Source organism: Saccostrea cucullata, unplaced genomic scaffold (genome assembly GCF_032062105.1).
Source record: "Saccostrea cucullata isolate Sc308-1 unplaced genomic scaffold, CSIRO_AGI_Scuc_v1 ctg10541, whole genome shotgun sequence".
Taxonomy (NCBI): domain Eukaryota; kingdom Metazoa; phylum Mollusca; class Bivalvia; order Ostreida; family Ostreidae; genus Saccostrea; species Saccostrea cuccullata.
The window spans coordinates 26,015-42,901 of NW_026941014.1; the positions used below are offsets into that span (position 1 = coordinate 26,015).

At 33.6% G+C, this 16,887-nt stretch overlaps 2 protein-coding genes across 2 annotated transcripts in view; one reads left to right on the forward strand and one right to left on the reverse strand.

Annotated features, from left to right (window-relative positions):
* The first annotated feature begins 205 nt into the window (after positions 1-205).
* LOC134256931 (RING finger protein 207-like) lies at positions 206-2,588 on the forward strand. The gene is made up of 2 exons (XM_062739604.1): positions 206-326; positions 670-2,588. Exon 2 carries the CDS (start codon positions 685-687, stop codon positions 2,386-2,388), a length of 1,704 nt encoding a protein of 567 aa, XP_062595588.1. The 5' UTR covers positions 206-326; positions 670-684; the 3' UTR covers positions 2,389-2,588.
* A 2,958-nt stretch (positions 2,589-5,546) lies between these two features.
* LOC134256933 (tubby protein homolog) overlaps positions 5,547-16,887 on the reverse strand; it is a 49,146-nt gene continuing 37,805 nt past the window's right edge. The window contains exons 4-8 of the mRNA XM_062739605.1: positions 11,596-11,695; positions 10,844-10,942; positions 9,407-9,494; positions 8,276-8,359; positions 5,547-7,913 (exon numbers count right to left, since the gene is read on the reverse strand). Of these exons, the coding sequence (XP_062595589.1) occupies positions 7,786-7,913; positions 8,276-8,359; positions 9,407-9,494; positions 10,844-10,942; positions 11,596-11,695 (499 nt within the window). The 3' untranslated portion in view covers positions 5,547-7,785. The remainder of the gene's footprint in view (positions 7,914-8,275; positions 8,360-9,406; positions 9,495-10,843; positions 10,943-11,595; positions 11,696-16,887) is intronic.

Consider the following 16,887-nt stretch of genomic DNA (forward strand, 5'->3'; position numbering starts at 1 on the left):
CGCAGTTAGGTAAAGTTTTCCTCGGTATATGTAGATTTCATTAAAATACAGTGACCAGCAAAAGGAGAAAAATGTACCTACTTGCGCTGGTATATTTTAAGGGCCTCAAAGAGTGAATATGTCACCACATCATTTTCCGTTTTCCGCTTCGCGTTTAAGCAACATTTATCTGTCTGATATGCGCGATTTTTCGGAAGATAGAGACAGGCAATACCAGTCTAGCGTATAACTGTTACATTTTCTAGGCCAGGTCCTTTTTGAATCTATGTTTATCTCCAATCAGGAAGTGAATTACTGACTCTTCGCATTCCTCCATCCCTAAAACTGTAAGTTTATACAATTTATGTATATATTTAACATATATATTACTGAACCTTTTTATGAATTATAAAGAAATGATTTTATGACATACGTGGATTTGGGACGTGCATGAACAGGGCCTCGTCACGACTTATTTGTCTTCTTTAAACTTGACCATCCCGGTTTTTAATCTAAAACACACTATTATAGTATGGAAGTGGCCAAATTAAAAGAAAAAATAAGTCGTGACGAGTGTTATTGTGCATATGCACAGTAAATATCGAATTAATAAAACTTAGATCTTTATCTTACTGATTTAATACAGAATACACTCAATTTCTTTTTTAACACACTTTTCATTAATTGTAGATAGCTTTATCTAAAATGGATATTCCCCGCCGAGCCCAGCACTTTTTAGAGTGTGGCATTGAAGAATGTAAAAGAAACTGCGAGTTCTATTGCAACCCTTGCCATCAAAGATTGTGCAAACAATGCAGCGATGCACATCTGAAAAGTCCTGAAAACAAGAACCATGAGGTGGTCCTTTACCAACAACGCAAACGACAACTTCTTGCGGAGAAATGCAAGATCCACCCCACTAAAGATGTGGACATGCTCTGTGAAGAATGCCAGGTTCCAGTGTGTTCCAAATGTGTTACACAGCAAATTCATCGGGGTCATATATTTACTGATCTAGAGACAATTTATGCAGAAAAATATGCAGATTTCCAACAAGAAATCTTTAAAATCCAGGAATATTTTCTTCCCATATCACAAGATTTACAGAAAGAAATTAAAAAAGATTCCTCAGAAATGAAACACATCATGGACAACATCAGAACATCCATGAAGACTGAAGGTGAAACCCTAAAAAGTCTAGTGGACACAGTCATATCTGAGAACATGAAGCAGTTAGACCAGATAGAAAATTCACTATTAGAAGATCTAAACACCCAAGACATGACCATGGATGATTACATCACTTATCTTAATAACCTTGTCAAAGAGCTCCACAGATGCCTGTCCTCTTCAGAACCCCAGGAATTAATGTCTGAAAAGAAACCAAAGATCCAATCCATACCAGAGACAACAAAACCAGTCACTCCAGAATTTACTGCTGGTCAATACAACAAAAGTGATGTCACCAAATTACTTGGTAAAATACAGGTCCCCACCACTAAAGCAGAGAAGAGAGAAATTAGGCCAATTAAAAGTGTCTACAATACAGCAATGAAACCTACACATAAACAGATGAAAGAAGACAGAAAGAAATCTGACAGGAAACAAACATTGTCGCTATCTGCCTCTGTCACCAAGGTCAGAGAGTTCAATATACCAGGTGTTAGGAATGTATACCATGTATCAAAAGATCAATCACACACACTCTGGATCAGTGACGGTTTGGGAAATCTTGTCCAATTGGATCTACAGGGAAATGTGATACATAAGATAAAAACCAGTGATGGACGTGGTTGCCACACAGTCACACAGGACGGGGATCTGATCTTTACAGACAAATACAACAGTGTCATTAATAGGATAACGCAAGATAATAATATCACTGAATTCATAAAAACTGGAGTCTGGAGACCACTCAGCATACACTCCTCCCACATCAACGGGGACTTACTGTTGGGGATGAAGAAGGATGACGAGGCTAAAGTCACCAGGTACAACAAGACAGGAAAAGAACTAAAGAAGATACAGAGGGATAACAAAGGATGGCAACTGTATAGTGTACCATACTACATAACAGAAAACATCAATGGAGATATCTGTACATCAGACCTTTATAATGAAGTAGTGGTGATGAATAAATCAGGACACGACAGGTTCTCCTACACAGGTCAGAAGTCAGGGTTCCGTCCCTATGGAATCTGTACTAATGTCCTCGGTCACATCCTGGTGTGTGATGGTTTCAGTGACACTGTTCACCTCCTAGATCAGGACGGTCAGTTCTTGTCTCTGTTAATCACAAAACAACAAGGGGTAAAGACTCCCCGAAGTGTGTGTGTGGATGATGAGAACAATCTCTATTTGGGACAAGGAGACACCAACACACTGACAGTGTACAAGTATCTACAGTGATTCTAATTCTAGCATAAACATATTGTAATGTATATTGTATCAAACTTTGAGGTATCAAGTTAATTGTGCATTAAGCTATCATTTTTATTACTTTATATCAGTTCATGACTTTAATCTTCACATAAAAATAAAATCGTATTGTGTAGAATCACATTTATTCATATAATCCGTGTGTTTTATTGACATGTTTAATAGTTGGAACTATATTTACTCTAAAATGTGTAATTGGGAATTTAAAAAAAGTGTCTTAATTAATTGGAGGAATTTATATTATCTCAATTAAAGCATTTTAAACTAAATTCAACAGTTCAATTTTTCATGACTGAGAGTATGTCATTACCTTGACCCAAGGTAAATCCTTCTGGCAAGTTCAAGGACAGATATAACAGTGTAAAATTCATGACAGGTGTATAATTTTCTAGTGGAGAAACATTTTATGTCCGTATTACACTGAAAAATTACCAATGACCTGCGGATGTGTCATTTTTCAACCGAGGTCTTTTTGGCAAGTCCAAGGTCACATTAGCAAATCTGGATTGGCGCCTTTAAAAAATGCGGCAGGCAGGCATGGGTTGATCTCCGTATTTAATAGTTTTTGATTGTTGCAGAAATTATTTAATATTTTATTATTTATCACAAGTATTTGAAAATTCCGCATGCTGGTAGTATGCATATGTATACACGATCCCTGTGTTTTAATTACTTCGAAAATATAAAATGAATAAATTAGAGCTCGTAGTAATGAATATGTAAACTCAATGTACCTTCAAATTTTACTAATAGTATAATTTCTTCTGCGTTGAAATATTTGTTTTGAGAGCTAGCTATCAATTGTTTTATAAGATATTTGTCAAAAGTGCATGGAGTTAATAATTATAAAGGTTTGTTCCCACCTCGCCTTAACTGTAAAATTTAGCATTCCCTTTTCGCCTTTGTATAATAGTACTTGTAAGCTCTAAGTTGATTAAGGTGTTGAAGATTTAAAATATTTAGCATAAAGTATTTGTTGGTATTACATGTATTATTTCATTCACTGTATTCATAAATTCCCACAATCTGAAAATTTTTATCATTTAAATTTTTATATCAACCAAGTAATAATATTTACAAATACTAAAATTCCCATTTCGCCTTAGTACTTTTTAACTTTTTCTTACCAGTTAAGGCGAAATGGAAGCACAGTATTATAAAATACTATGAAGTTCACAGTTCACACCTCATTATCTGCAATCAGGGGTATCCCAGCCAAGATAAACAGTGACACTTAATACCCCCATCTTTTTAAATACAGACACTTATTGACAAAGCAAGTAAATTTTAATGAAAACAAGGAAATAATTTTGCAATTTTTTTTCTTCATGTTTTTCTAATAGGTCCTAGCTAGTACAACGTAGATTATATTTCAGATAATTTTTATTTATATAAAAGCACTCAAATCTATTTTTGCTTTATATTATTTTCTGTTATCAAACAAAGTTTATCAACATTTAAAATATGAAAAAGACTAGACCACTATGATTATAATGCAAATGTTATTGTGAACATTATTCAAGTTATGATTATAAAAGTAAGGAAATCAACACATATCACTGATTGGTTTATATATAATATTTATATGTGATTGACTGAAAATGATTCTACAAAATAACATTCATGTATGAAGTATGTGTATATGTATAAAGTAATTGAATATTATCAAAAAAGTAATTATAATTACATTGGAAATTTTAGCTGTAATTGATTCAATTACGATTACAAGTGATCGAAAATCTCTTCGATTACAGATTATTGTCGAATTCTTGAAAAAAATAATCATTACTATCGATTACGATTACCTCATGCCTGGCGACAGGGATATTTATTTGTAAATAACTTGTTCACAGTACCTCTAGTCATCTCCATTCTTTTCAATCGTATACAAAAGCATTGGTGACAAATCTGAAAAGGCTTTACACAGTTGTAGCATTTATAAGTATGTAACCAAATGAAAAGTACAATTATATATGTATTCCAGAGATGTTGGAGAGCACGTTTTAGTAGACCCCAAGACCGCCTCTTTTTTTCTAAGTACAGTCTTATGCCGTAGTTTTAAAATGGAAATTTTCATTAAGAGTCTGGTTATAATTATTTGAAAAAAAAAACATTTTCATTCAAGAAAAAACAAGTCTCAATAAGGCATTAACTGTGGTTCCCGGTTTCTCGTCAAATTTTCAACTTTTAGTAAAAAAACTCGAAAGTTAAATTATATTATTCTCTCATGTCTGTAGTATTTGCGTCAACGTTTGAAAATGTCAAATAATTGCAATAGACAGTGACACTGATAAATAAATGGTCAACTAAATAGAACAAATTATACAATCGATAGATACAGGAACGGACATTGTCTTTGTCAACACTATACACTAGGCAACTTCTTCTGTGGGGTACAACCTTTAGGGAATCTAATTCTCCACAGAGAAGTGAAAAAACTAAACTTCATTTGACTGAGAACTAAACTCAATAATAAGAAAATAAAAATATGTTAAAACTTTCATATTTCTGATTTATTTCAATTAAGATACATTCGATGAAAATCGATTACAGATTTGCGTGATATTTAAATTTGGCCCAAAGAAGTGTGTTGAAGTTTCACTGAAACAAATGATAATGTAAAATATAACCAATTCCTTGATAGTAATATTTTTAGACTGAGAACATTAATTAAAAAGAAAATTAGTATTATTTGGATATTTTGCTTCTACACATGTGCTTTAAAATTAAATAATATACATGTAACAAAGTCAAGTACATTGTATATTAACAAGGTACAAAGACACAGCACAACTTCCTGGCAAATTCTAGGAAACTTTAAAGATTTAAGTCAGTACAAAATATTGTCATCATAAAGACAATATCGATAAGTTATGTAAGTGTTGAATCCCCCTTTTCTTTTACACATGATATATAAAATAAAATGTGAAAATAACAAATCACTGGGTAAGGGGGATAACTCTTGGCAATAGTTCAGAATTACACTCAATTTTTAGTTTACTAAATCATAATTCTTGAATCAAGTACTGGTATTGATACACCTTACACAAGGAATACTTCTATGTATTTGATATGCTTTTATACACATAATAATTTTGATTTAATTTTAAAAAAATTAAAATGGCCAAGAGCAGACTTTACAAACTTTATTTTCTTTCATATGCCATTTAAAGCTAAATTCAAATTTTAAGATTTTATCAGTTTACATTCTTAATAATTCTTCAAATCAACTTCTTCACTAGTTGTTCACTTAATATGTATTTTTAAAAAGTATAGCACTTTATCCCCAATATTAATAAATAAATTACTTCACACTAATATTTGTACATATCACAACTACATAATAATAATAATAATAATACAGGTAATAATTAAAAATACGAAATTTTGTTTTATCCATGTAACTTCTCTTTAATATTTTTTTTCTGGGCAACAAATTTTGTCTGACATGTTTGAAATCAGAAAATCTTAATTTGATCAAATTTGGAAAAAAATTCAAGTTTGTGCAAGTATAACAGTGAAATCACCTGAATGAAACACAATTGTAAAGGAACATCACACACGTATTATAATAAAAATCAAACTACAAAAAAAAAAAAATGGAAATAAGGATTATAGAATGTAGAATTGTTTAATAAACATTTTCTCTATCAATAAATTCAACAAATCTTTCGCTTGACAAATCTAAGTAATGTACAGTTTAACTCATTCTATAGGAAATGTTCACAAGTTACAAATGAAAATGAAAACAGAATGTGTAAATGTACACGCATATTTCCGAGTCAGAATAATTCTAAGAGCATCCTTATGTATTCATATTATTTAAAATCCCAATCTTCAGATAAATTATACAAATTATGATTAATATAATACGAGAACCCAATCCTTTTTAACAAAAGGCCCACGGGCTTTATAAGTCACCTGAGTATATACCTTGTAACAACTTTCCAACAATTGAATTTGGTTCGTGAAATTCACAATTTTGAAAGAGGCGCTTATTATAATTATAAACGTAGCATGCTTACTCTTTTAACTTAATAACCAAAGGTAGATAAGAGTAACAAAGAGAAAATGTACTTTCACTTCATAACCAGTTGTGCAACCCTACCCAAAAGGAACAACTGATCCTGAGGCCACATATTTCAAAATGATGGAAATTTTTCATAAATTCTATTTCAGCATAAATGGTTGATTAATACCAAAAAGCAGATTTAAAAGCATAAATTTATTTTCAGACTATGCAACCCCTACTCCACCCCGAATCTCTTGAGCCAGGAGGAATGAAATTAACCATTTTCTAGATGCACTTTTCTTCATCATAAAATATATACTTGGACCACTGGCATAATACCAAGGAGCAAAGGAAAAGGTGTTCAAAGAATTAATGTATTTTCACTATTTAATCTTGCCCGCCCCCCCCCCCCCCCCTTACACCAAATGGCAAAACCTCTGACACAGGGGCCATGAAATTCACAAATTTGGTTCATGCACACTTGCTCATCATAACTATTTACTTAATTAGTTTATTTAATACCCATGATCAGAGAAGAAGATTTACAAAAATTAATGCAGTTTCACTATATAATCAATAGAGTCCAGCCTTAACACCAGAAGCCCTGACCCTGGGGCCATAAAATTCATAATTTTGGAAGAGGCACTCTTGATCATCATAACTGTGCACTTTAAGTTAATTCATTTAATACGCATAAGCAGAGAAGAAGATTTTCAAAGAATTAAGGCAGTTTCACACACTATATAATTAATAGAGCCCCGTCCTAACACCAGAACCCCTGACTCTAGGGCCATAAAATTCACAATTTTGGAAAAGGCACTCTTGCTCGTCATAACTATATACTTAGTTTATATAATACCCAGGAGCAGAGAAGAAGATTTTCAAAGAAATATTGTATTGTCACTACATAATCTATATAGCCCACCCCCCTAGCACCAGAACCCCTGACCCTGGAGTCATGAGTTTCACAATTTTGGTAGAGGACTTGGTGATTAAATTCATGCCAACAGTTTGCCTGCTTGATGTTCAGGAGTAAAGAAGAGTATTTTTAAAGATTTCATTAATTTTAGTGGTCAGACCCCACGGAGCAGGGGCAATAAAAATTCACAATTTATGTTTCCCTTCATCCATAGATGCTTTATACCAAATTTGGTAGAAATTGGTTCAGCGGTTTTAGAGAAGAAGCTGAAAATGTTCAAATGTTATCACACAATGCACGACGGGGACGACGACGGACGAAAGCAGATAGCAATAGGTCACCTGAGTGACTTAGATGACCTAAAAAGTGCAATTTCATAACTAAGACACATTCTGATTTTGGTGGGTGGTGTGGATATGTGGGGTAGGAGTTATTCTCAGGCTAGTTTACTGTCAAAACTACTCAGTGCTATTCCAAAAGCTTGAAGAGCACAGAGAGGGTAATTAAAATCCATGGTAAACACGTTTTTCGCCACTCGACCAAATTGCATCACAATGTATTTAACTGAAAGAAAAAAAAAGAATAAAAAAATCAGATTTAGTAGAAATATTCGAGTTAGAATAAATAGTGTTTTTTTCTATAAAATAAATAACTTCTTCAAAAACATAACATTCTATTAAAAATTAATCTGCGACACTTCGATAATCATTGATGAAATGAAAATATCATAATGAAATTCCTTTAAAATATTCATCGGATTTACATGTATTTGAACTCTCGCCTTCACAGTGCATGTATTCATGTCATTTAAAAAAGAAAAAAAAACCAATGATGACATTGACAAATAATTCCTCCTGATACCTAGTCAATATTGCTGATTGAAAAAAAATTGAGTAAATTTACTGGCTTAAGCTGACTGTTCTTACCGTCATTGTCATGCACAATTCGGAAATTCTTCACAGAACCCTGGGTGACTCGTCCATGGAAATTTAGCACATGTGATTGAATCTCTACAACAAAAAAGACACAAAAAATGTTTACATAGTTGTTACTCCAGTAATATGACTGCTTTTATTAAGTCTCTTGAGTTTACTCAAGTGACATATTGCTCTCTGTTTTCTTCTGTCGTCGTGTGTCGTGCAATGAGCGTTGAAAATTTGAAACCACATAACCAAAATTAGCATGTAGCAACTAGGATTAAAAGGGAGCAAATTCGTGATATTGTGTCATGGTTCCTGTGCCTCTTATTCCTAAGGGAAGGATAAACGCCACTAAATTTTTTTTTTATAAATTATGGACATAATAAATATCAACTGCTTCTTGGTTTTGAAGGAAGTAAACGAAATGCATACTTATAATTAAAAAAACGTGCCTCTTTCAAAATTGTAAATTTCATGGCACTTGGGGTAGGGGCTCTTGTGTAAGAGTGGAGATCTAATATTTTTATGATTAAAATGCATTTATTCTTTGAAAATATTCTCCTCTGCTTCTTCCAAAATTGTCAAAAATGTGACTCCGGGATCAGAGTTCCTGAGTTAGGGCGGGACTCCTCTGATAATGTAGTAAAAATGCATTCATTATTTGAAAATCGTTTCCTCTGCTCCAGGGTAAAAAAAAACTGATAATCTTTGTATATGATTTTAATTTTACAAAATTGTAAAAGATATACGCCTTGACTAAGGGGTTTCTTGGGATGAGGGGCTTAAATATTCTTTACTTAAAATGAATTATTGGTTCGTGAATCTTCTACTCTGCCCCTTGGTCTTAAGCAAACAAACTAAATACAAAGTTACAAAAGTAAGGGGCGCTTCTTTTAAATTGAGATATTCATGGCCCTGGTTTTGCATTTTGGTGGGGCTCTATTGATCATATAGCCATTAGCATTTTGCATATCTTCTACTCTACCCTTGAGTTTTAAGGTACACTAGTTGTGTATGTGACAAAAAAGTGAAAAAAGGGTTAATTTTCATGAAATTTTGAGATTTGTAGTACAATTAATAACGGTGTGTTGAATATGTGTATTACAATATTAAGAGACTTTCATTCTGACGACATACCATCGTTCCAGACTGGGGTCCTGTTATGAAGTTCCACTATATTCTCCATATTTTCCCGTTTGTATCTGTTAATCAAGCCATCAGAGTCCTGCAAAACAAAAAGCAATATTTATCCTTGTCGGAATCTCATTTGTAATATAACGCTTAGTCTGATAGGTCAATAAATTTTAAAACAAGTATTATCTATGGCCTGAATAATCCCAAGAGTTTGATTGTGAATGTCTGTTGAGCATGCCCGTCATGGTAGCTGAGTTGATAGAGAGCTCGCTCCATGTTCAATAGTCGTGAGTTCGAATCTCAGTCCTTCGGATGAGACCGTATAAACCGAGGCCCCTTGTCACAACAGGTGTGGCACGATAAAGATCCCTCCCTGCTCAAAGGCCGTAAGTGCTGAGCATAGGCCTAAATTTGCAGCCCTTCACCGGCAATGGTGATGTCTCCATATCAGTGAAATATTCTGGAGAGGAACTTTAAACAGTATACAATCAATCAATCAATCGAATCTCGGCCACGACTGATATAAGTCGATAAAAAATGGGTAGCAACTGTTTCTTCACAATGCGCTCAGCACCTCGAAGTGAAAGTTGCGGGTACTTCGCATAAGACCTTAAAAACTGAGACCTCGTGTCACGGTAGACTTTTTCAAAAGGTAAAACTCTTCAGCGGTTTCTATATGATTGAAATTTTCTCGAATGGAACGTTAAATTTTCTCGAATGGAACGTTTAACAATATACAATCAATCAATCTGCTATGTTTCACATTTAATTAACTAGCATTCAAGAATGAAATTATCGAATACCAACAAGAGTTAATTAAAACACTTTATCAATACCGATAAGAGAAGCTAAATTAAAATTTTTAATTTCCTTTTTATGCAGTTTTCATTTCTACCTCCCCCTTTGTTTCTATAACGTGTAGTATATTTGATAAAAATTGTTTTAAATCCAAAGAGAATGTTTTAGGGATATTTTTAGAAAAGAATTGGTGGCTCATCTAGAATGTGTTTCGACTTTTATCCACTATGCAACTCAGAATTTGTGTACAAGCGCATAAATTAAACATTCTGAGAGTATTGCATGAGCAATTTTAGACCCCTACTTGCAAATGTATTTTGGTTCCCAACATAAGTAAGAATGTCGTATTCCTTCAAAAATCAATGAAGTTAAATAAAATAAATTTGATCTTTAACTCCTCAAGGAACAATCATATACGGTAAAAACAGAAATCAGTTCAATATTTCCAATCGATAAAAAAGTGTGGAAACCTAAGTTGGACTGACAGACTACATAGACAGAAAAAACAAACAGACAGAGGGATGAAGAGGAAACTTAAAGTTTCCTCTGGTTGTAACAGTATGGAACTGAAACTTTGACAAAATATAGACTTAACTTTTTTTGATTCACACTAAGTAAGCGTTTTGTTTTCTAGAGACTTACAGATCTTGGCTTGATGTCTACGCGTTCATGGTCTGAATTCATTCCTGGAATAATAATGGTCATTTTTCTGGGTCCCATAAAAGCTAAGACACTCGTTTCCTGCAAAACAATGAGTTATACATTTCTGTTTATTACATTTTTTTTTATTTTTCCTTTGCCACTGTCTTTTTGAGCACAGTGTCATAGGCTGTGACGACATAGTTTCTCCCGAACCTATCAATCATAACAAGCCACAGTTTCTTTTGAAGGAAAGGAAAATCTCGAGTTTTGTTACTCTTCTGATATTCTCTAACACCATGCAAATACAATTTTCATATCCTTTAACACTGTGTTGGAATATCATTTTTATTTAATGAATAAAACAAAGTCAGTATTTCATAGTTGAAAAGTCAAAAATACGAATGTGGAAGCCAGCAGTCATGTTTATATTGTATTTTCACTTTTATTCTTATATAAGGCTGTGGCATATATAAAAAAGTATTTATCATATGATTAGTAGTAAATATACCCATTCTGCACGGTGCGATACGGGTGACGTCACATTACCATATATCAAGAACCGGTTCGAAAATCGATATCACGTATCGAACTCACATATTAAGTATTTTGAATATATGATAAATATAATACTGCATACTAAAATCCATGTCATATGTTATATCAACCCTGGGGCTACATATCAATTCTTGGGCCTTCGACCTTTGGGCTGATATGGGGACACTCGGGCCAGTCTATATTCTCTATATACTTACGTAAATAATTCCAACTAATTCTTTTCTAGCGTTTTCATAATTGCTTTTTGGGTTGTCGCCGTTGTCAAACAAAGTGAACTGGGTACCTAATAAGTTGGCCCTACAAAGTACAAAAAGGAATATAAATTCCTGGAAAAGCATGTACATCAGGAACAAGCATAGTGAAGGATTACAAATTTATACACATCTTGTTTTCTTGTGTCTATGTAAGAAATTTATGCAGAGACATATCAGGAATATTATGCTACAATATATTTTGAAGAGGGGTAAATCAGATGTGTCTACTTAAACATTCTTGATCTCTTGGAAAAATTGAGATTAATTTTTTTTAAGAAAAAAAACCAACATGAAAACTTACGACTTTTCAACTTTACATGCAACCGTTACCCATGATAAATAAATACTGCAGAACTGTAGCTTTCCAAAAACAAGAGGCCCAGGGGCCACAGCGCTCACCTGAGCACATTGGCTAGGAAAAAGCACATATTCAGAACTGAAAGTTAACTGATGTTGGCGGGGGAAGGGGGGGGGCTTGAACTTTAACCCCCCAGGGGTTCATGATTTGAACAAACTAGAATCTACACTACCTGAAGATGATTCCATATTTGTATCACTAATCATAGCTTTGAAGTACTTGAAAAGAAGATTTCAGTTTCCCTAAAAATCCCTATGTAAAACTTGGGTCAGCCTTTTTGGCTCCACCCTAGCCGCGGGGGTCATGATTTGAACAAACTAGAATCTACACCATCTGAGGATGATTCCACATGAGTTTCATCTTTCCTGGCCCAGTGGTTCTTGAGAAGAAGATTTTTAAAGATTTTTCCTATATATTCCTATGTAAAACTTGGGTCGCCCATTTTGGCCCCACCCTAGCCCCGGGGGTCATTATTTGAACAAACTTGAATCTACACAACCTGAGGATGATTCCACATGAGTTTCATCTTTCCTGGCCCAGTGGTTCTTGAGAAGAAGATTTTTAAAGATTTTTCCTATATATTCCTATGTAAAACTTGGGTTGCCCATTTTGGCCCCACCCTAGCCCTGGGGGGCATGATTTGAACAAACTAGAATCTACACCATCTGAGGATGATTCCACATGAGTTTCATCTTTCCTGGCCCAGTGGTTCTTGAGAAGAAGATTTTTAAAGATTTTTCCTATATATTCCTATGTAAAACTTGGGTCGCCCATTTTGGCCCCACCCTAGCCCCGGGGGTCATTATTTGAACAAACTTGAATCTACACAACCTGAGGATGATTCCACATGAGTTTCATCTTTCCTGGCCCAGTGGTTCTTGAGAAGAAGATTTTTAAAGATTTTCCTATATATTCCTATGTTAAACTTGGGTCGGCCATTTTGGCCCCACCCTAGCCCCGGGGGTCATGATTTGAACAAACTTGAATCTACACTATCTGAGGATGATTCCACATGAGTTTCATCTTTCCTGGGCCAGTGGTTCTTGAGAAGAAGATTTTTTAAAAATGCCATTAATTTTTCTCTAATTCATAATTATCTCCCCTTTGAAAAGGGCGTGGCCCTTCATTTGAACAAACTTGAATCCCCTTTACCCAAGGATGCTTTGTGGCAAGTTTGGTTGAAATTGGCCCAGTGGTTCTTGAGAAGAAGTCGAAAATGTGAAAAGTTTACAACAACAACGACGACGACAACGACAACGACGACAGACAACGGACAAATTGTGATCAGAAAAGCTCACTTGAGCCTTTGGCTCAGGTGAGCTAAAAAAAAATCAGACCAGAGAGCTGCAGTGCCACACATTGAAAAAATCAATGTATTCATTGGTCACAAAAAAAGATATTTCTTAATTCATTTCTCCATGTTATAAACTGTCATATCAAAATATTACATACTGTGTGTTACTAACATATTCCTTCACTGTTTTCAAAACAAAACATTCCCTATAATTGTTGTTAATGGCCCTCTTTGCCCTGAAATTGAAATCATCGGAGATTTTGTCTTTTTATACTGCCATTTTGGATTCATGATGGTTCAGTCCAACACTCGTACTGCAGATGTCGACTTTGAGAGTACTTGATAAAGGAATAAGGAATTTTTTTGAAATCTATATTTATTTTTTTTTGCCTTTGATGTAAGAATTTGGAATAATTGATCTAGAATTAGGCGCAACTTTTTGTGCCCAATAGATACTAGTATACAGTTTTACAAAGGGTGGAACTGTAGCTTTCCGGTTTCTCATTATATTTTGTCTGTGAGTTACAGTTCTGCAGCTAGATAAATTTAAGCCCTGTCATTCTGCTTTTCAAATTATAAATGAAACTCGTAAATTTACTTACATTGTAATTGGTCCTTGTTTAAAAGCAATCTGATTGTACACACAAGTACTCTGAAGTTGATATTAAAAAGATGCTTGAGTTTCTAATTGACAATATCTTTGTGTTTTTCAACAATCTATTTGATTTCTTATGGGAACTAATCGCGTACCGTTATCAAAAAACCTATTTTTGTATTCATATGAAGCACAATTAATTCAAAATCTAATGGTCACAATAAAGCCTTATGATAAACGCAATGATTTTAACTTTATAATCGTCAACTTCCCTACATTATGCAGCAATAAACCACTATCACTGGTATAAGGGTGTATATTTCTTAGATGCCTCGAGGAGTAAGATAGATACTCTAAGTATGAACAATTTCTAAAATGAGATTATTTATTGACAAGCAATTGATGAAAAAGGAATATCTGGAATCTCGTATAAAGTCATCCTTTTGTAAGTTCTATGGTCGATACAATGATTTTGTAAACAAAATTTTAATACAAATGATCGTTAACTCATATCTGAGTGGTGTTTCCCTAATTAAAAAAGGGGCTTGGAGGTCCGTGTTTGCTCTGCTCCTGATTTGTATTGTGTGATGGACTTTTGGGCTTAGTTAGTGTTTGTTATTTCTAAAATTTCCTATATGTGAAACCGATTACTACTGTACAGTTCGACAAATTCTTATGACACTTTACATAAAAAAAGAATCTATTAAATTTTTGAAAGACAAAAATGTTCTCAAACAGGACATTTTCACAGGAATATAATTAAGCAAAAAATAAGTTCCTGCAGATAAAAAGTGTTTTTTTTTTTTTTTATTTATACAAAATTTTATTCACATAAGTGAATGGGATTGGGCAGCAGGCAAAGCCTATTTTAGCCCTCTCCCTACAAGGTCAAAATGAACACACAATATATAGATATAAAAATAAATAGACAAACATAGTAACAAAAACAAAAGAACAAAAACAAAAGAGAAAAAAAAAAAAAAATAGAAAGAGAGAAAAAAAATTTACAATGAAATACATGTACCGGTTATAAAGTGTTTGCATGAGTAACATACATTACAATTCAAATAAAACGTTTGGTTGCTGCAATGAAAGCATGTACTGCTTCAAATATTTGAGTATTAATATTTAGTCCATGATTGGGACTACCATACAAAAGTAAATCAAGTTCTTGAGTTTGATCACAATCAATAATATTTTGAATTGTTTGGAAAAGTACATTTCTTGGGGAGTTATATTTTGGACAAGCAAAAAAATAATGATGAGCATCTTCAATAGAGTCAATACAGTATTCACACATTGGTGTTTCTGATAAAAATTGGTTATATAAGTCTGCCTTTAAATTACTTGCATTATTTCGCAATTGACAATGTATTATATTGTACTTTCTTATTCCAAAATGATAAATTTCTTTACTTTTTTTACAATAATAAGAATTTAAAAGACTTTTAAATGAAGATATTCCAGGGGCATTTCTGATATAATCAGGCAAATCATTCCATAATTTGATAGTTGATGGGAAGAAACTTTCCATATATGATGTAGTTCTAATAGAAGGAATTTTGAATTCTGCATCATTATTTCTTAGATTATAGGGGTGGTTTGTAGGACGAAAAGGTTCAATCAAGTCCGTTAAATATTTAGGTGAATAGCCATTTATGATTTTATATAATAGTAGCAATTTATGAATATTCCTCCTAGTTTGTAAAAGATCCCACCCTAATTCATCATACAATTTTGATCTAGAGGAATTTGATCTTAATCCAGTAATAATTCTACCTGCTTCAACTTGGATATCTTCTAAAAGTTTTGCATCTCTTTCATTACAATTGTCCCAAACAACATCAGAATATTCTAAAACAGGTCTAATAAATGCAAAATATATCTTAATAAGTGTTTTTCTTTTCATCTTATACTTAAGCATTCTGAGGATATTTAGTCTTTTTGTAGCTTTTTCATGAATTAATTGTATATGCGATGTCCAGGTAGCATCACTTTGAAAATGTAATCCTAGGTGGGTATGAGATGCATTTTGAATAATGGATGGGCCATGATGACCAAATGTAATAGGCGGATATTTTATATTTTTGCGGGTAAAATCAACATTTACAGTTTTGTTTGGATTAAAGTCAACAAGCCATTTTTTTGACCATTTATCAATTAGGTCTAAATCACTAGTAAGTGACTGTGCTACATTTGTGGCTTCTTTTTCTACAATAGCATATAAAGAGGTATCATCAGCAAAAAGACGTATATTGTTAGCTAAATCATCACAAATATCATTTATGTATAGGAGAAAGAGAAAAGGTCCCAAAACAGAACCCTGGGGAACACCAGCATTTACTGTCTCATGGTTTGATGAAAAGCCATCAATTACAACTTTTTGTTGTCTATCACACAAATAATTCTCAATCCAGCCTAATATGTTGCCATTAATACCATATTTTTTTAGTTTAGATAAGAGACCTTTATGCCAAACTTTATCAAATGCTTTTGAGATATCACAAAAAATAAATCTTACATCTTTACCTTTATCAAGACTTGAAATTATAGTGTTGTATATTTCTACTAGTTGGTTCACAGTTGAGTCTCCAGGTTGAAACCCTGACTGATATTTGTAAATTACATTATTATCTTTCATAAAATTATGCAATTGTTTAAACAAAATTTTTTCCATTATTTTACATAAGACACTTGCAGGGACGTAGCATCCGGGGGGGCCAGGGGGGGCCTGGCCCCCCCACTTTTTTCCCCAACGTAACCTTTACTATAGTAAATGTTCATTGATAGGGTGGTTGGCCCCCCCCCCCCCACTTTATAACCATAGTATAGTGATATCAAGGATTGTAGGGAAAAAATTGGAAGTGATAGTAAGTTGGCTCTGAAAAAGTTGGCCACTATCCCCCCCCCCCCCCCCCCCCCCCCCCCCCCCACGAAATAGGATTTCCGAGTTTGGACAACTTTTAATTTTCCTTTTTTTTTTTTTTT